Source organism: Myxine glutinosa, chromosome 8 (assembly GCF_964187855.1).
Source record: "Myxine glutinosa chromosome 8, kmMyxGlut1.1, whole genome shotgun sequence".
Lineage (NCBI taxonomy): Eukaryota > Metazoa > Chordata > Myxini > Myxiniformes > Myxinidae > Myxine > Myxine glutinosa.
The window spans coordinates 84,836,991-84,857,074 of NC_136268.1; the positions used below are offsets into that span (position 1 = coordinate 84,836,991).

Here is a 20,084-nt window from a genome sequence, read left to right on the forward strand (position 1 = left end):
TTGCGGACTTCCTCTCTGGTCGTAGTCACAACGTGTGGCCCTGAATGGATTTCTCTCATCTCCCCTTCCTGTTCAGGCTGGAGTTCCCCAAGGCAGTGTGCTGGGCCCTGTGCTTTTTCTGGTCTTTATCAATGATCTCTCTGGAAAATCCTCTCTATCTCTTTGCTGATGACTCCACTCTCTGCCGCTCCATTCCTCATCCCTCAGATCGGCAGTCTGCAGCCTCCTCACTCTCTGAAGTCCTGGACAAAATCACAGACTGGTCAAACAAGTGGAACATGTCTTTCAATCCTGACAAATCTCACACTCTTACTATGTCTCTCCGAAAAGATCGACTGGACAACCCTCCCATCTACTTTCTCAACAATCCTCTCCAAGAAGTTCTGTCGCTCAAGCTTTTGGGTCTCACTATCTGCCATGATCTTTCTTGGGAAAAACCACATTTCCAAGCTGGCCTCCAAAGCCAGTCGCCGACTGGGCATCCTCCGTCGTGCGAAGTCCTTCCTAGGCACACCTGAGCTCCTCACCACATACAAGGCTTTCATCCGCAGCTCAATGGAATACTGTTCTCCCCTATGGGCTGGTGCTCCTGCCTCACACCTAGCTCGGCTTCACGCTGTTGAATCCAAAGCTTTCAGAATCATTGGAATCTCCCGCGATGAAGCTATCTCTGAGGGCCTTTCACTCACTCACCGCAGGCAGGTAGGTGGTCTTTCTGTCTTCTACCGACTCCTCTCCGGCCTTGCTCCCCCAGCTCTCTCTGTGCTCTGTCCCTCAAATATTCCTGCAGGTCGCACAAGATCTGCCAGCAACCCTCTGATGGTTAAACTGCCAAAATCTCGGCTCTCTGCTCACCTTCACTCTTTCATTCCTCTTTTCTCCTGCCTCTGGAACAAACTCCCACACTCCCTTCAATCCCACTCCTCCCTCCAGGTCTTTAAAACAGCTGTTCACCACCATCTCTTATCTTCCCCCATCCAAAACCTTGATCTTTTCTACCCCCACCAATTCACCCCAGATCCACCTTGTTTGAAATTCCAACTTCTTTCCTGGAAGTCCTGGCAGTGTCCATATGTTTTATACCTCTCCCACACCCCCCCCCCCCTTCCCATGCCTCCCCCCCAAAGCCCTCTCCCTCCCACAGATCTCTCGATGTCTCCATGTCTCTCGGTCCCTGCTCTCAAATGTTGTGTTTGTGTCCTTCCCCCTCTCTCCCCATCTTGTCTACCGCTCCCGATGTTATTTGTTTTATGTGTCGGTTTGTCTGTTTGTCTTTCTGTGTGATTAATGTTCGCTCTTTCACGAGCCTCGATCTTGTATTATAAAAAAAATAAAAAAAAATAAAAATAAACCCACAGGGGTTATTGGACCGTGAAAATGCTGGCAAATGACCGTTGATTTATCTTGCACATTCTTCTTCGATTCTCACTTCATAACAGTTCAACATCTCTCCCAACAAAAGTATCTATCTATCTATAATTCCAGTAATCTCTGTCTGTACGTCTGTACGTCTGTACGTTTGTTTGTCTGTGACCGCTGTTTCTCGACAACCACGGGTCCGATATACTTTTAACTTGCCAGGTATATTGCTGGGGACCCGAGGATGTGCCTTTTCAAGGTTTCATATTAATCGGACAATTACTTACCGAGCTATGTCCAAAAAACGATTCAACCAATCAGAGAGCAGCGAACGATCGCGTGTGCCGGCGTTGCGAATGGACCAAACCATTCCATGTAAATAGAGGGGGGGGGTTCTGTGGTCGTTGCGAATGGACGAAACCATTTCATGTAAATAGAGGGGGGGGATTGTCACTGTACTCGCAAGCCGTTCGCCGTTCGCTTTGGCGTTGCGAATGGACCAAACCATTTCATGTAAATAGAGGGGGGGGGGGATATAATTTTAGATAGATATATAGTACGGGCATATATATAGTACGGGCATGCCCTAGTACATATAAATATAGCATATTGGCATTAGCAACTCTCCAACCTCATCTCCCTGTTAGCAACCCATTGAAGCACAACTGAGACCCAATGCAACTCTACTCACAAACTGCAAAAACAACCCAATAATTGTAAAGTTTGTCACAAATCAATACATCTCACCAAGGTGTTCTTCGACATCATCAAATGGGAAGGGTATGTAGACGACATCACCATCCATTTGTGTGCCATTTGCCTGAAAGTGGTGTAGAGAGGGAGAAGAGGAGATGAAGAGGATCAAAGGATAAGTCAGGGGAAAAAACGAGGTGAAAACTAATGAGAATAATTTTAAAAGCATTAGGTACCAAAACGGGAGCAAATATTGGATGAGTGGAAATCCACTCAACATGGAAGTTTCTTATCAATGAGTCAATGTAGTTTTATTCACAGACATCAATTGCCTTTGTAATGGATAATGTTCGGCAACGAGACAGCTCTTTTAATTTGGGAATCATTTAAAATGTAGATTTTTGGGTGCTGATTTTCATTTTGAAAATAATAATAATAATAACTAGAACGGCGCTCAGTAGCACGCATACCTCCGCCAGGCTGAACAGTTTACGTTTTGTATCCCACTGATAGCCCGAATATGGATTCGGACCTGAACCAAATAGTCAGGTTCACTATGTCAATAAATTATATTTCGTTCAAAATCATGGTAGATTAGCAAACCTATACATTTTTGAAAAGGTTATAGTATAAGGAAACTAAAAATCAATGTTTACATTTGGAGAGATACCTGTATGGCGGCCATTTTAGATTTCCAAAATGGCCACTGTAAAATACATATTTTGTTCTATTTCTGCCTCTAATTACCCTAAAAACTTTTTAAAATATACTAAACCTATATTTTCAGGGACAAGGAATCCAATGAAAGTATCAAATTAGTGCTATGGGGAATGGTAAGACACGAATCAAAGGTTTTGAATTGCAAAATACTGTCTTTATATTCGCGATAAGTTGCATAATCAAATACATGTTATCATTTTGTACAGGCAGTTAATAACATCAAAATGTGTCACAATAATTCATATCACCAAACATACACAGGCAGTCAGCAAAATCATATATACACATGCAGTCAGTATAACTTCACATCTACACAGGCAGTCAATGGCAAAATATACACAGGCAGTCAATGGCATCAAACATACACGATTACAGAATATGCCATTTAGAGTTCGTCATCACTGTCCTGTGTGTCGTATCCGACAATATAGTCCGCATCGTTTTCACAGTCCGTTCCACACAAGCAAAGGTCGGTCAAATTGATTGGCAAATCGAATTGGTCGAATGGTCGATCGAATCGAATTCGATGAATCGAATCGAATCGAATCGATCGAATTGGTCGAATGGTCGATCGAAGCAATTGGGTCGAATGGTCGAATTGGTCGAATGGAATTGGTCGATTGGTCGAATTGGTCGAATCGAATTGGTCGGAATTGGCAAATGTAAACATTGATTTTCAGATTTTCCATGTAATAACGTTTCCAAAAATGTATAGGTTTGCTAATCTACCATGATTTTGAACGAAAAAACATAGTGAACCTGACTAAAAATTGAATCGGCTGGTTATTGTCACCTAACCAACTCGTCCACCAAGTTTATTCATAACTCGTCCAAAACTTTTGAAATATCATGCGAAATATATTTTTGCCCCTATCACTCAATGGTGAAGAATCACTTGGAAATTAAAGAATTCTCGTATCCGAATCCATCTTCAGATCTTCACCAAAATCTAATCGGTTCGTCCTCGTCACACACACACATGTCCACCAAGTTTCGTCCAAATCCGTCCATAACTTTTCGAGATATTGTGCTATATGTCGGTTTTAATCGTATCACTCAATGGTGAAGAATCACTTCAAAAATTAAATAATTCTCACATCCGAATCCATATTCAGATAATCACTTCAAAAATTAAATAATTCTCACATCCAAATTCATATTCAGATCTTCACCAAAATCGAATCGATTCGTCCTTGTCAGACACCCAACTGGTCCATCAAGTTTCATCCAAATCTGTCCACAACCTTTTGAGATATCCTGCTATGTATCGTTTTTGGCCCTATGTCCCAATGGTGAAGAATCACTTAAAAAATTCTAGTAGCCGGATCCGAATACGGATCTTCACCAAAATCTAATCATTTCGTACTTGTCGCATACGCTACCACCTCTCTGCTAAAATTGCGTCCGAATCCGTCCACAACTTTTTGAGATATCTTGTTCACAGACAGACAGACAGACAAACAAACAGACAGACAGGGGTGAAAGCATAACCTCCATCCACCTTCGGTGGTGGAGGTAATAATAATAATAATAATAATAATAATAATAATAATAATAATAATATATAATAATAAATAAATAAATATGACAATATTTGAAATTTCAATTTTCAAAAGAATTCAAAGAGCAATGATAGTTCTATTGAGAATGACCAGATATACCCGGCAATGAAATGTTCTGTGACGACATGGGATGGCATATAACAATCCATGATGGTATGGTGCTGGAAGTGCTGCTCACCAATATGCTGTTCGGGGATCTCGTTTCCATATTTGTCACCCACCGTTTACGATTTTGTTTTTGTTTTATTATTCTCAGTGTTTCTGTGTCACCCTGGTGGCAAACTACAGCTGTGGGGATGAGGGGCACAGGCCTGAGGATTTATTTGCTTTTCAAAAGAAGTGCAAAAAATAAATGCTTCTCTTTTTTTTTCATCAAAAACACAAAATGGAAATTAGTTTTTTGGGAAACGGAAGAAGCATTTTAAATGGAAAATTACTGGCTCTAATCATGCCAACACGACGATCCCACATAGCAGCCTTCAAGCTCTCTATATGTGGGTATGCAGAATAATTTGGCAACAGAGCAGCCAGGAGGAGGTTTCACATTGGTGATGTCTTCCTCTCTCTCCTCTCTCCGTTCTTGAGTGTCACTCATCTCATGGATATTTACATCTAATCTTTCTCCCAACACTTTTTCATTACCAGTGCAGCATCAGATCTCTATATAGTTGATGTATGCACACGTTTGGCTGGCACTAAGGTGTCTTATACCTCTGTTTCAATACAGTAAAGATCAATCACATGCCTTACATGGAGAGTTAGGTAATCCAAATAATATGCTACCATGCTAAATCAATAACAGGTATAGGAGATGAAAGGCTGTGGTTCAGCTGACGTGGAATGCTGAGGTTCCGTGAATTAGGATTTGGGATTGAAATTAGAATCTTCTGCTCTTTCTATTTCTTTGCAAGTAGAATTTTAATTCCTTCACTCTTGATTCGTTGTATACCAACAGACATGTCATAGTGAATGAGTCTGTCACCTCCAGGTGAAAGGCTTTCCTTATGCAGTGTTCCACTTTTTCACATCTTCATTTTTCCACGTTCTGTGACCAGAGTTGTTATTTTTGCAGACTTAAGCACATCCGAGTCTGGTTTTGTAAATATTGACTATAAATTAAACAGGTAGTCAGCTAACCTAGTGCAGCGGCATAGCAAAAATTGAAGAAGAATTGTGCATTTTGTGATGGAAGCACCAAATTTGGCACAATGATAGAATGTTATATTTAGAACATTTTCAGATATGGAACCACTTTGGAATTCACCCCAATGTGGCCGCCATATTGGATTTCAAAATTGCGGCTTTAAAAATCTGTAACCCTTAGGAGGGGGTGGCGGAAACAAATCCTACAGGCACAATTATTGCCCCATTCACCCTATATCTTTTCTAACATCAGTAGACACATTACAGCGGCGATTCTGAGCTCAAGGGAACATCTGGGGGTCTGGGGAGTGAAAAATTTGAAAATTTCGGCCAAAAATACCCCTAAAAGAGGTCATTTGGTGTCAAATTTCAGGGGGGGTCGTGTATTGTCCTGTAGATAAAACATGCTGGTCCGTTGATTAACCCCTAATTAAACGACTTTTTTGTTTGTTTGCTCCATCCAGGTTTCAATCATGTCGAAGCAGTTCAAGTTAGTTCATGTTACCAAGCATGTAACTTCAACGCCAAAGACGCCACTGGACTGGGAACTCTGTGTTCTGTGTCAAGTTGATATAGGAGAGTCCCTACAGTGTCCTGCTGTCACGAAAAGAACTGATGCAGGTGCTGGATACAAGACACTTGAAGACAATCTATCAGCATTCAATAAACCAGGCAAGCTGCCACAAGACGTGGACTTGCAACGACTGGATGAAGGCCAAGGGATAGCTGCCACTCTAGCTGCCCACCAAGCCAAGTGGCACAAGTCATGCAGGGTGAAATATAACACTACCAAGCTACAGCGGGTACAGAAGAGAAGTCATTCAGAGGGAAGTCCTATCCCCAGTACAATCACAGATAAGTACAAGCTTACTAGGTCTCAGGCAGCTTGTGTTGATAGCATATGCGACAATTTGTGCTTCTTCTGCCAGCAAGAGCTTGGTTTGGAGTTTCATCAAGCAGCGACATTGGAACTAGATAAACACGTTCGCAAGGCTGCAGAGTTTCTTCAGGATACCACTTTGTTAGCCCAACTGAGTGCTGGGGACATGGTTGCAAGAGAGGCCAAGTACCATAAGAAATGTTTGACATCCCTATACAACCACGTGAGGGCAGCAAAAAAGCTTGCTGAGCAAAGCCAGAGCACGGTAGATGTCATTTCAGCAATAGTCCTTGCTGAACTGGTAACGTACATAGAGGAAACTGCTAAAGAAGAAGACACTGCTCCTGTATTCAAGATGGCAGACCTCACCAAGCTCTACACAATGAGAATGGAACAGTTCGGAGTTGTGCTGGAAACACGAGTCCATACAACCAGACTCAAGGAGCGTATCCTGGCACACTTCCCTGATCTGCAGGAGCACAGGCAGGGAAGAGATGTCCTGCTGGTGTTTCAGGAAGACATTGGCAGTGCATGAGCCAAGGCATGTCAACATGATATTGACAGTGATGTTGTGCACCTGGCACGAGCTGCAGGGATTATAAGGAAGGATATGTTCCAGTCATCTCAGCCTTTCAATGGGTCCTTCTCAAACAAATGTCAAGAAGAGTCTGTGCCACAACTGCTGCTGACAATGGTCTCCATGATTTTAGAGGGTGCAGGCATCAAAGATCAGGCATGTCAGTCATCGGCATCGGCGTCTGTGACAATAGCTCAACTTCTCAAATACAACAGTGTGAAGCATGAGAGGAGAGGTGCAGGCACAGACGTACGACACAGCATTAGTCAAGAGACTCCTTTGCCAATATATCTTGGCTTGATGCTTCATGCCCATACGAGAAAGAGGGAACTGGTTGACACATTATCTGGACTAGGGATCAGCATTGCCTATGATAGAGTGCTACGGATCTCTGCAGAGCTGGGGAACGGGGTCTGTCAGCGCTTTCGGGCGGAGAAGGTGGTCTGTCCCCCAAAGCTCCGCAGTGGAGTGTTCACCACATCAGCTGTGGATAATATAGACCACAATCCCAGTTCCACGACAGCACACGACTCCTTCCACGGAACTGGTATTTCATTGATACAACATCCAGACTATGACAATCAAGGCACAGACCGAGGTATTGTCATCATCGGGGGTGTCTCAAATGTCAAGACTGTGGAGGACCTTCCACGGTATTACACAGATGTACAACCAGTTAGTTCACTTGCCAAAAGCCACCCTGTACCAGCTGGAACCCAGGCGTCGCTGCAGAGGAATCCTGCACAAGCTGAACTGGATAAAGAGAAGAGGTGGCTCCAGACTGTGAAGGATGCATGTGACAGTGGTGACACACAGAATCCAGGAAACATTTCTTAGGCTGCACATCACGCAGAGAACCAATCGGCCAAGGATACTAGTATCACAGTCACACCCACTGCCTTGCTTCCCCTCTTCCATGACCAAGCCCACTCAGTGGCAATGATCCGCCATGCCATGGATGTCGTGAAAGCAGCGATCAATGAGCTAAACCCTGGACAGATACCCGTCGTCACACTGGACCAACCACTTTATGCGATCGCCAAGCAGGTGCAATGGAACTGGCCAGACACACATGGTGAAGATCTCTTTGTGGTCATGCTGGGTGGTCTACACACAGAGATGGCAGCTTTGAAGACAGCAGGAGACTGGCTGCAAGACAGTGGTTGGACACAGGCATTGGTTCAGGCAGAGATAGCAACAGCTGGCACAGCAGACTCCTTCTTGCGTGCAGCTCACGTCAGCCGTACAAGACGCGCCCACCAAGTAACTGTTGCTGCCCTACACATACTGCAGCATCGTGCATATGACATATACAACGAAAGAGCAACTGCAAGAGATGAGGAACCATTGGAGTTCGAGGCATGGTGTGACCAGAGAGCAGCGGCATGTCCACAGTTTCAGTACTGGGCCACTGTACTTAACCTGGAGCTCTGTATACTCCTCTACATACGTTCACTGAGAGAGTCCAACTTCACGCTGTACATGGACACCCTACCAGAGCTAGCTGCATGGTTCGCTGCATTGGGCCATATCCACTATGCTCGCTGGTTACCAGTCCACATCAGGGACATGGTTGGCATTGCAGAGAAACACCCAGATGTTGCTGCCAAGTTCCATGCGGGGCACTTCACATCCAAGAAGACTAGGCATGCTTTCTCCGCCATCTCCCTAGACCAGGCTCATGAACAAAACAATGCCACGGTCAAAGGCGATGGCGGGGCAGTGGGCCTAACTGAAAATCCAAGTGCCCTTCGACGGTGGATGGTGGCTGGCCCCGAAGTTGCTCGGGTCATCACAGAATTTGAGACCTCACAGCAACTGCGCCAAAGGGGAGAGCACACCCACCACCATGAGCAAACCGACAGTGTGCAGAAGAAGTTCGTCCAAGATGTCCGTGCACTGACAACAGTCATCGAAGAGATGGGCAGCCCCTTTGAAGAAGAAAGCACAGATTTGCTGGTCCTGGGCACACTGGAGATCTTGGGCCCAGCTGTTGTAGATACTGTGCATACAGCTTTACAGATTGGGAGAGATCAGTTCCATTCATTTGAGAAGGAACGTCTGGCAGACAGATCCAAGCCACTCAATGATGTCATCAAACGCAACAAACTCCCGTTGTTTTCATCCATCAAGGTCAAAGCTGCCCAGAAGAGCAAACAACAAGTAGCCTCTGCAAAGAGTGATTCAGAGCTCTTCTCCAGACTATACATCGCATGCCAAACCAGAGATGGGGGTCTCGAGCAGTTCTTCAAACATGAGAACAGCGCACATCCGCCAGCACTCTCGCAAAATGGACAGCTCCGCTTTGGTTCCAAAGCTGACTTGTTGCAGCCCTTAGAACAGCTTGTCAAAGCAAAGTCGGACCCACCACAAGTATCTTCTGTGATCCTCGATGGAGCTGTAATAGTTCAAATGCTGAGCCCAGGCCAGACCAAAACATTTCTTGACTATGCCACAAAAGTATTCGTTCCATACATTATGTCACAGCTTCAACATCGATCTCGTCTCGATCTAGTGTGGGACCGCTATGCAAAGTCAGGCAGCCTGAAGGCAACTGCAAGGACCAACAGAGGCAAGGGAATACGCAGACGTGTCACTGGCTCTGCCCTCCTACCAGGCAACTGGCCACCTGAGGGTGGTGGTGCATTGGTTCCCTATCTTAAAAAATGATCAGTTTGGGGAGTCCTATAAGTGTACCAAGTTTGAGCGTTTACCCCAATTTGCACAACGCATCAAATATCTTACCGAAAGCTGCCCCACTATTGCTCCTGGGGCTTATGGCTCACCCTGGTGGATGGTATAAACAAATCTTGCATAAGCAGCTAAATCGTGTCCTGGGACTTATGACTCACCCTGTAGGTTAGTTTGTGAACGGTATGACATGGTTGTTGTATTAAAGGTGTGACGTGGTTTAGTGAGCAACCCAACTGGAGGACGGGAATTGAAATCAAATTTTTTGAGTATACAGCAATAATAACAAATTTCACTTCACTGTAAATCAATTTCCGCCATCTTGAAATCCAATATGGCGTCAGTAAATCAACTTCTAAGTAGAACCATTCAATTCCTTGACCTCAAGTTTGTACATCCAGACACTAAAATCAAGGCTGTAGCTGGTATAGAACCAGAAATATTTGTAATTAAAGATTTTAAAGCCGCCATTTTGAAATCCAATATGGCGGCCACATTGGGGTGAATTCCAAAGTGGTTCCATATCTGAAAATGTTCTCCATATAATATTCTATCATTCTGCCAAATTTGGTGCTTCCATCACAAAATGCACAATTGGTTTGCTATGCCGCTGCACTAACCTGCTCCCCAGCTCCTTGGGATGCATGTGTTCTGCCAATAACTTTGTACTTTCGAAGGAAATCCAGGATCTTTAACAGCTTGTTACAGTCAATAAAGAAAATAAATTTCTGAATTAATAACTTGTCTTCAATTCATGCATTACAAGGGCATTAGGAAAAAAGTATACTTTTACAAAGCTTGTTAACAATACTCGTTTCTCAGAGATCATTTTCACGTTCTATAGTTACACTGTCTTGCAATGAGCATGCAGTACACAAATTGGCATTTCACAGAATTAACATATGGATCTGCAGTTCTGATAGAACAGAGGAATCCGGAACAGAAGAGATGGTAGAATTAAAAATAGAAAATAACAAGTAGAGCGACATTCAAAGTACACCCCCCCATGCCAAATAAATAAATAACATTATCCAGCTCGTGACATTGCCGGGGCGCCTTCAGAGCACATGGAGACAGACTTGGGAGGGAGCAGTGTACAATAATTGATTAATTGCGTAATTAAAATAAATAAATAATTGCATAATAATTAATTAAACTATTAATCATATGGCTAAAAGCATACGGAAACCACCACCGTTTCATCCAATCTGTAACTTTATCAAAATTAATTAATCGAAAATGAAATAATTAATAGATCATTAATCGATAAATCAAAAATACCATTTACAGCCAAATCATTTGGTCATTGTCATGTCCAAATATCAGCTTCCTAGCTCAAAAGGTAAATGGTTTGAGTACCAGTTCACTGGTAATTCCCTGTTTGTCATTGAGGGCGGCAAAAAGGGTTGGCGTCAGGAAGGGCATCCGGCCGTAAAACATTGCTTCAAAAAGGGGACCGAAAAACAACAACAACCACGGTTCCCGAAAAAGGCCAACCCCCACTTTGCGGGGAAAAATGGCCTCTAAAGGTGGTTTTTTTTTTGTTTTTTTTTTTAGCTCAAAAGGTGCCAGAGATATTGCACAGATGAATGACTGAATGAATGATCGTTTTAAGGCCATTTTCCCCGCTAGAGCGGGGGTTAGCCTTGCGGACCCCATGACAATCATGGTTCCCTGTTTGAGGCAATGTTTTTATGGCCGGATGCCCTTCCTGACGCCAACCCATAGTCGCCTCTTACGATGCGCAGGGATACGGTGTACCAATTCTAAACCGGGGTACACACCGTGATCATTCATCCCAGCAAGCTGGTACTCAATTTGCCGACCTCGGAAGGATGACAGGCTGAGTCAACCCCCCTGGCGTTAATTCAGCGATCGACCGGCATTCGAACCCAGGATCCTAGGATCCCAAGCCGGCACCCTAACCGCTAAGCCAACACCAGGCTAGATATTGCACAGATGAGAAAGAAAATATATAAGTACTGTTATGAATTTGGTAATGCAACATCTAGAGCTAGGTAGATCTGAATAGGTAGGTATTCGGCGGTCGTGACAGGGACTCTACATGTAATAAGTTATTGATGTTCAGGCGGTTGTCGGGGTAAGATGTATGAGTGTGGATCTACCTGGAGATTCGAGTGTTAAATAGTGAGGGATTAAAGGTAACGCCCCTGTGAGTATCACCTAGTAATCAAACCTTTGTCCTTTATGGCACTGCAAACCACATAAACATTAGTTAGGTCCTTAGCGCAACATTAAATAATCCCCTTTCCCTGACAAGGACTTCGTATAAATGGACACCACCAGGCCAAGAACACCGCCACAATACACCGCCACCGTTTACACCTCCAAGGCCTACAAACCTCGCCTGTACACCTCCAAGGCCTACAAACCTGGCCGGCACGTGTTATGCCGGGACCGCAGGGTGGCGGAGGGGGGGAGATGTCAGGAGTCGCGGGAGGCTTTGATTGGCTGAGGAGTGCGCCAATGTGACGTCATCGGCCACCAATATAGGCGACGGTCGGACGCCATTTTCGGGGCACTTGCAGACGCAGGCAGGCACCAGAGAGTTGAGTCGCAAGTCACACGGAGTTAGTTCGCCAGTTGGAGTTGGAGAGGACACGCCATTTCGGGCAGTCGCAGTCGAGTTCGAGCTTGGCAGTGAGCAATTGAGAAGCGAGTTGGAAGGACGAGACGTGCAGTCACACCTGCGTTCTCTCCGGTCCTGTCTTCGTGCTTTGTGTGGGGATCGACCTCGTGTGAAGCTGCTGGCTTGCGTTGGGTGCTTTGGAGCGTGGTGCACGGACCTGGTGGGCGGCGAGAGGATCGGAGCCTGGTGGAGCAAGGCCTCGTGGGTGCATCGGGGCCGAGCGGTGCCGGGGTGGACGGCAAACAATACAAGACGACAAAGACAGATAAGCCGAGCTCCTTGTGTACATTTTACAAGACGTGTTATTTTCGTAATTAATCTCCCTCGTTTGTGTTTGCTGTCTGTCGTGTGGGGACGTCCCGATTAGAGTTATTAGATTTACCGGCGGGCTTTTTCACTGGCTTTACTTTTCCTAATAAACCCTTATATTACTTTTTGTACATAATATCTGAACGCAGTTTTCCTGGGTGTTTGATTTTAATAGATAAGGTTGCGGAGCCTTCGCTGCGTCCCGCCATTCCGCGCGTTGGTGTCGAACTTGAGTCCGCCATTGAGTGTTCGCCTCGGGAGTTAAAGTCTCGCAAATCGGTCATCCGTAACTGTGGTGTTAACGACGGTTACGCGACAGTACTTAATAAATCGATAATAATGAAGTAATTAATCAATTAATTGATTTATCAAAAATAAAATAACAGTTTTTGCCAAAGAACATGCTCACTACTGTGCCCCAATTTAGGCTTCCTATCTCAAAGAATGGCTGAGATATCACCAGGAAAAACAAGAAAACAAACAAGTACACATACATTCAAAGTACACCGCCCCTGTGCCAAATAATTAAATATCCTACAGCGCTGCATTGCCGGGGCGCCTCCGGCGCCCGGCAATACCACAGTGCACCTCATAGAGGCTTGCATTGGGAGGGAGAGGTGTACGCTAATTGATTGATTAATTGTATAATTAAAATCAATAAAAGATTATCACAAAATATTTTCTCAATCAATTGGCTAATAGCATAACTAAACCACAAGTGCTTCATCCGAAGATGTATCTTTTAGAAATTTAATTAAAGAAGTCAATAATAAAAAAATAAATAATTAATTGATTAATCAATAAATTAATCAATTAATCAATAAATAATTAATCGATTAAATGATTAATCAATAAATCAAAAATATCCTTGATAGCCACATCACTTGGTCACTGCCATGTCCAAATATTAGCTTCCCAGCTCAAAAGGTGCCTGAGATATTGGGCAAATGAGAAAGAAAATAAATAAATGATTAATAATGAAAATAAATAAATAATAATCATTAAAAAATTAAATTATTAATCAATTCGGTCACAGAACACATAAACCACAACCATTTCATCCGAATCTGTAACTGAAAAAAAAAAGTTTTTTTTTTTTAGTACTTAATCGAATAATTAAATAATTAATCGATTAATTGATTAATTAATAAATCAAAAATAGCCTTTGCAGCCAAATCACCTGGTCATTGGCATGTCCAAATATCAGCTTCCGAACTCAAAGGGTGCCTGAGTTGATGGTCAGAAGAGAAACGAAATTTGATTAATTAAATAAGTACTTAATTAATCGCTAATAATTAAATAACTCCTCAATTTATTGATTAATCAAAAAACATAAAAATACCGTTTTTGACAAGGGACTTGTTCACTATTGTGCCGAAATTTCAGCTTCCTAGCTCAAAGGATGGCTGAGATATCGTCCGGACAAACAAACAAACAAACAAACAAGAGGCAAGAAAACAAACAACGAGAGTGAAAACTGAGTACTCTCTTTCAGCGTGCGTCACTGCCGAGCCCCCTTCGGTGCCTGGCAATGACGATTTGCAATGCCTGGAGACGGCATAGGAAAGGTGCGGTGTACAACAAACAAACGGAGTGAGAGCCTGGAGATGGAATAGGAATATAATGGTGTACAATAAGGCCACTGATCTGCTCAGGGCGTGAGAACAACAGAGCTTGCGCTTCGGCTTCCTATGTTAATGGTTTTGCGAACTTCAGATTCCTCAGCATCCAGGAGAGACAAATGTGAAACGTGGGTACCAGCTCAGAGGCGAGAGCAGCACCTGAGTGAACTACGGACAAAGGCCATATAGGTTGTGAGTAATTATAATTTTTCAAAACAAGATTTGGAATGACAGAAGATGCACAGACTTTCAACTTGCTTTTGAGGCCAGATTATTTTCCTAAGTAGTTGATGGTGAGGCCTAGAAGTTCAAGAGTTTTTTTCAAGAGAAGAGTTTCAAGAGAAGTTCAAGGCCTGGAAGTCCAACCTCTTCTCACAGCTGAGAGCAAAACAGTTGAAAATTTTTTTTTGTGTGTGTCACCATTTTTTCAAGAGATAGCCAAAAGGAACCTCGTCAAACTTTCAGCAGTCCATCAGTGAGTGTCGGTGAGTGTTTTAGGCAAATAAAAAGTTTTTTAAAATTTCGAAAAGAAAGTTGAATTTTTTTTGCTATCATGGGTAAACCATCATGGGTAAGAAATTACCCATGATAGCATAACAAGTTAGGGCTAAAAAATAAAAAATAAAAATAAAAATACAACACAACGAATCTAAGCAGACATTGGAGGTGTCCAAACAGTACAGCACATACTCCCCAAGGGCAAATAGGCTTTTTTTTTTTTTTTTGTATACTGAATCGAGGCTCGTGAAAGAGCTAACATTTACTTCACAAACAAATCAACCAGACAAACAAAATATATAAAAAGAGGGAGCGGAAAACAAGATGGGGAGAGAAGGGGAAGCACACAAACACAACATTTGAGAGCAGGGAGATGTGTGGAAGGGAGAGGGCTTGGGGGGGGGGGGGGGAGGTGTGGGAAGGGGGGGGGGTGGGAGAAGTAGAAAACACAAGGACACCAAGGACTTCCAGGACAGAAGTTGGTATTTCAAAAAAGTGTAATTGGGGTGAAATTAGCGGGGGTAGAAAAGATCACGGTTTTGGATGGGGGAAGATAAGAGATGGTGGTGAACAGCTGTTTTATAGACCTGGAGGGTGGAGTGGGATTGAAGAGAGTGAGGGAGTTTGTTCCAGAGACGGGAGAAAAGAGGAATGAAGGAGTGAAGGTGAGCAGAGAGTCTTGATTTTGGCAGTTTGACCATAAGAGGGTTGCAGGCAGATCTTGTGCGACCTGTAGGAATATTTGCGGGACAGAGCCCAGAGGGAGCTGGGGGGGCAAGGCCAGAGAGGAGTCGGTAGAAGACGGAAAGACCACCAACCTGCCTGCGGTGAGTGAGTGAGAGGCCCTTGGAGTTAGCTTCATCGCGGGAGATTCCAATGATTCTGAATGCTTTGGTTTCAACAGCGTGAAGACGAGCTAGGTGTGAGGCAGGAGCACCAGCCCAGAGGGGAGAGCAGTATTCCATTGAGCTGCGGATGAAAGCCTTGTATGTGGTGAGGGGCTCAGGTGTGCCAAGGAAGGACTTCGCACGACGGAGGATGCCTAGTCGGCGACTGGCTTTGGAGGCCAGATTTGAAATGTGGTTTTCCCAGGAAAGATCATGGCAGATAGTGAGACCCAAAAGCTTGAGTGACAGAACTTCTTGGAGAGGATTATTCAGAAAGTGGATGGGAGGGTTGTCCAGTCGGTCTTTTCGGAGAGACATCGTAAGAGTGTGAGATTTGTCAGGATTGAAAGACATGTTCCACTTGTTTGCCCAGTCTGTGATTTTGTCCAGGTCTGCAGAGGGTGAGGAGGCTGCAGACTGCCAATCTGAGGGATGAAGAATGGAGCGACAGAGAGTAGAGTCATCAGCAAAGAGATACAGAGGATTTTCAAGAGAGTCAGAGAGATCATTGATGAAGACCAGAAAAAGCACAGGGCCCAGAACACTGCCTTGTGGAACTCCAGCCTGAACAGGAAGAGGAGATGAGAGAAACCCATTCAGGGCCACACGTTGACTACGACTAGAGAGGAAGTCCGCCAGCCATGCGTGGAGATTTCCATGGATACCAAAAGAGGAGAGTTTGGTGAGCAGAGCGGGGTGCCAGACCGTATCGAAGGCACGTGATATGTCAAGGGAGACTTCTCTAATTTCTTGTTTGGCATTGAGGACCTCCATCCATTGTTGAGAAAGCAGAAGCAGCATGTCCAGAGTAGAGTGTCCAGGTCTGAAACCAAATTGATGATCAGAGATCAAGCCATTGGAGAAGAGGAAAGATTTCATATCTGAAGCAATGATGGATTCCATGACTTTGCTGATAATTGGGAGAAGGCTGATTGGTCTGTAGTTGCTGGGATCTGTTTTTGCACCTTTTTTGTGCAAAGCGGTGATGTTGGCAGATTTCCAAGCAGATGGAAGATGACCTTGAGCAAAAGAGAGGGTGAAGAGAACAGAGAGAGGGAGTGAAAGAGCGGAAGAACAGGATTTTAGGACCCGTGGGCTGATGCCGTCAGGTCCAGTTGCAGAATCCGAGTCGAGGGTTGACAGAAACTTTTCCACCTTGTCAGGAGGAAAGGACACAGAGTCCAGGAGCAGCTGGGTACGACTGGGTACGGTGGGTACAGAGAGGGATGGGTTTGGGACACAAGATTTAGAGGCAAACACAGAGTTGAGGCATTCAGCTTTTTCACGTGCGGAGTCAGCCGTGTGGCCATTTGAGGTGAGGGAGGGGATGGAGGGGGAACAAACACCAGAAACAAATTTGATCAGACGCCACCAGGATTTGGAAGAGGGAGAAAGATAAGAGAGTTCGGTCCTGAGAACGGAGAGATATTGTTTCCTGGCTCTCCTGAGGGTGGACACACACTTGTTTCGGGCTTTGTGAAAGGAAATGAGATTTCCTTCCGTTGGATTTGCTTTCCAGGAGACGAAAGCAAGTTGTTTCTGGGCAATAGCCTCACCACAAGATTCCGTGTACCATGGACGGGAGGAAGGGTATGACAACAGAAGACGAGATGGGATAAATCTGTGCATGAGAGAGAGCAGTTTGCTTTGGAAGGATTCCCAGGAAGAATTTATGTCAGAGGCAGTAGAGATGGGAGACCAGTCCAGATGATTGATGGCTGCTTGAAGACCGTGCCAGTTGGCCTGAGTGAAATGCCAGACTCGTCGACGCTGAGGCGGCTCTCTGAGAATGGTCAGAGAGATGTCCACTTTAACAAGCACATGATCAGAAGAGCCGATTGGAGCAGGAGAAGAGCAGCAGACATTTTCAGGGAAGTTAGTCATAACCAAGTCCAGAAGAGAAGATGCTCCGTTGACTGAAATCCGGGTCGGGAAATTGACAGATTGTGTCAGTCCCAGTGAGTCACAGAAGTCCTTTGCTGAAGAGCCATGGCTGGTGAGAGAGGTACCCACACCCAGCCAACTGGCATGGTGACAGTTGAAATCACCACATATGAGGAAGAGAGAGTTGGGATGGGTAGATAGAAGTTGGTCCATATTCTCAGACAGCGAGATGTAGATGGAGTCATCACTGTTTGGTGGACGGTACAACACACATATGAACAAAAGGTGGGAGCGAAGGGGAAGCCGTAGCCAAAGGTATTCCTGGGGGTGAGGTGGAGAGAGGGCAGTGCAGGGTGAGTGAAAAGAGTTTTTTTATAAAGATAGCAACCCCACCTCCAGGACGAGGCTCAGGTCTATCATACCGGAGGAGGGAGTAACCTGGGAGAGATACCAAGGAATCAGAGACATCATGAAGGAGGAAAGTTTCTGTTAAGCAGATCACGTCTGGTTTGTCAGAAGCAACCTGTATGGAGAGATCAGACAGGTTTGAGCGAAGGCCCCGGATGTTTGAGGTCCATACTGTTAAGGAAGAGGAAGGGGGAGCATCGGATACAGAACAGGGGGGGGAGCGGTAGGGTAAGATGTGGAAGAGGAGGAAGAGGTAGGGAGAGCTGTTGAAGGTGTGTCGGAGATTACAGAATAGCTTGGAGAAAGGGAAGAATGGGGCAGACAAAAGGTTTGATGGTGATTGGGAGAGGCGCAGTGAGGTGTTATTTGACGAGGGGAAGAGCGAGGCAGAAGGTTGAGGGAGATGAAGGTGAAAGTTGGAAGGGGAAAGAAGCGGGGAGGCTGCTACCATGGGTGAGAAACACATGATTAGCAATTAGGTGATTAATGAATGGATATTCTGTTTGTGTTAAAAATCGATTGCCACAAAATGATTACAGATGAATAATAAAGTATGGAATTTAAAAAAAACAAAAACACTTGAGGCTCATGGAAGAGGGTAGGGGGCAGGGGGTCAAAAGGTGAAATGGCACAATTTTCAGTTTCGTTTTTTTTGTGAGAAGCACATTGTGATACATTGCACTAAACATACCTGAACCAACACAGCAGAGTGCGTGAGCGCGTCATTCAGAGTCATTAGGACGTTGGATGTGGACACCACACCAGGGTCGTGACCCCAGGATGTAATAAGCAACCTTTCATAACCCTGGTGATAGACACATCCGACACAATGCAGAAGTTAAAATAATAAGCATGCACTAATTTATAGTGTAAATTAATTTTGACTCAGCATTTAATTCAAACATTTAACCACCACCAAAATTAGGTGTCTAGGTACAATTTAGAAATCAAATTTATATTTTTAAAATATATTTATTCATTATTATACAATATTTTTAAGGGTCGAGCCCAAAACCAGGAGCGGAGCCCCTGAATGAAAAAGCAAAGAGAGAAGAAGGGAAAATGTAATAATTAAATGAGATCGAGACAATCGATTTGTGCTTTCAATTGTTGCAAGTTTATACAAGTCAGGAACACACTGCTGGTTTGGCTGTTCCAAAGAGGCAGTAGGAGGCATGGCGATTGGTATGGAGGGAAAGCAGAACGAGTGTGACGAGTGGAAGCTGGACAGATATTTCAAAAAGAGGAGGGACAGAAACCGAGTTTGTTTGATGGAGCACTGACTGTGGAAGTACTGGTAGAAGGTTGGACATTGCTAGACAAAGTAGGATCGTTAATCAGTCGGACAGCCTTGACTTGGACGAGATCCAAAATACTGATGACTGATGGAGAATGCAGGAGCACTGACCCAGACATGCGAGCAGTATTCCATCACTGGTCTGGCTTGGGATTTGTAGAGGGTGATGAGCAGATGGGAATTGAAGGGTTTGTGAACTCTGAATGAAGCCAGGCTTGGAGGCAGATTTGGTGGTATTGAGGATGTGACGCTGTCAGGAGAGATTTCTGGAGATGGTGACACCGAGCACATTAACATCTTCAGTGATTTGTGTTGAATTGCAGCGCTAAATGTCAGTTACAAGTCGATTTTGTATGAACGAACAACCAGCTCGTCTTGCTCATGAATGCTTGTGTCGGTCTGCATCTGAATACAGTTAGAACAATGGATGAGCATACCTCAGTCAACATTGTGTTGATTTCATCGATTATTTTGCACGAATCATTAATGTGGAACACCCACCAGGCAGAAGCACACTTTTTATCAGTCAGCTGAATGTCACGTGATCCTGTGATGCTTTTAACAATGCAATTAAAGTCGATTAATTATGTGATGGAGGAGTGAGATGGCAAAAGTAAATTATCAAATATGGAAATTAATGACCCAGGTGTCCTGATGGAGCACATTGGGGTTACACAACAAACAACAACAACATGCATTTTAAGGCCATTTTCCCTGCTGGAGCGGGGGTTAGCCTTGCGGTCCCCATGACAATCTTCTTCATTTTGCCCTATTTTCTGCATCTTCCCTATTTTCATCTTTCACACAGAGAAACCACAAAGCTGATTGAACAAGACAGCAGCGAAAAAAAAAAAAGAATACCAACGAATCCAAGCATACATTCGAGGTGTCCAAACAGTACAGC

At 44.3% G+C, this 20,084-nt stretch overlaps 1 protein-coding gene across 2 annotated transcripts in view; it reads right to left on the bottom strand.

The window, feature by feature from the left end:
* Positions 1-20,084, bottom strand: part of FAM91A1 (family with sequence similarity 91 member A1) — a 119,308-nt gene that overhangs the window by 21,289 nt on the left and 77,935 nt on the right. For both annotated transcript variants that reach the window (XM_068124743.2, XM_068124742.2), the window contains exons 18-19: positions 18,575-18,688; positions 2,107-2,179 (exon numbers count right to left, since the gene is read on the bottom strand). In XM_068124743.2, coding sequence (XP_067980844.2) covers positions 2,107-2,179; positions 18,575-18,688 — 187 coding nt within the window. The remainder of the gene's footprint in view (positions 1-2,106; positions 2,180-18,574; positions 18,689-20,084) is intronic.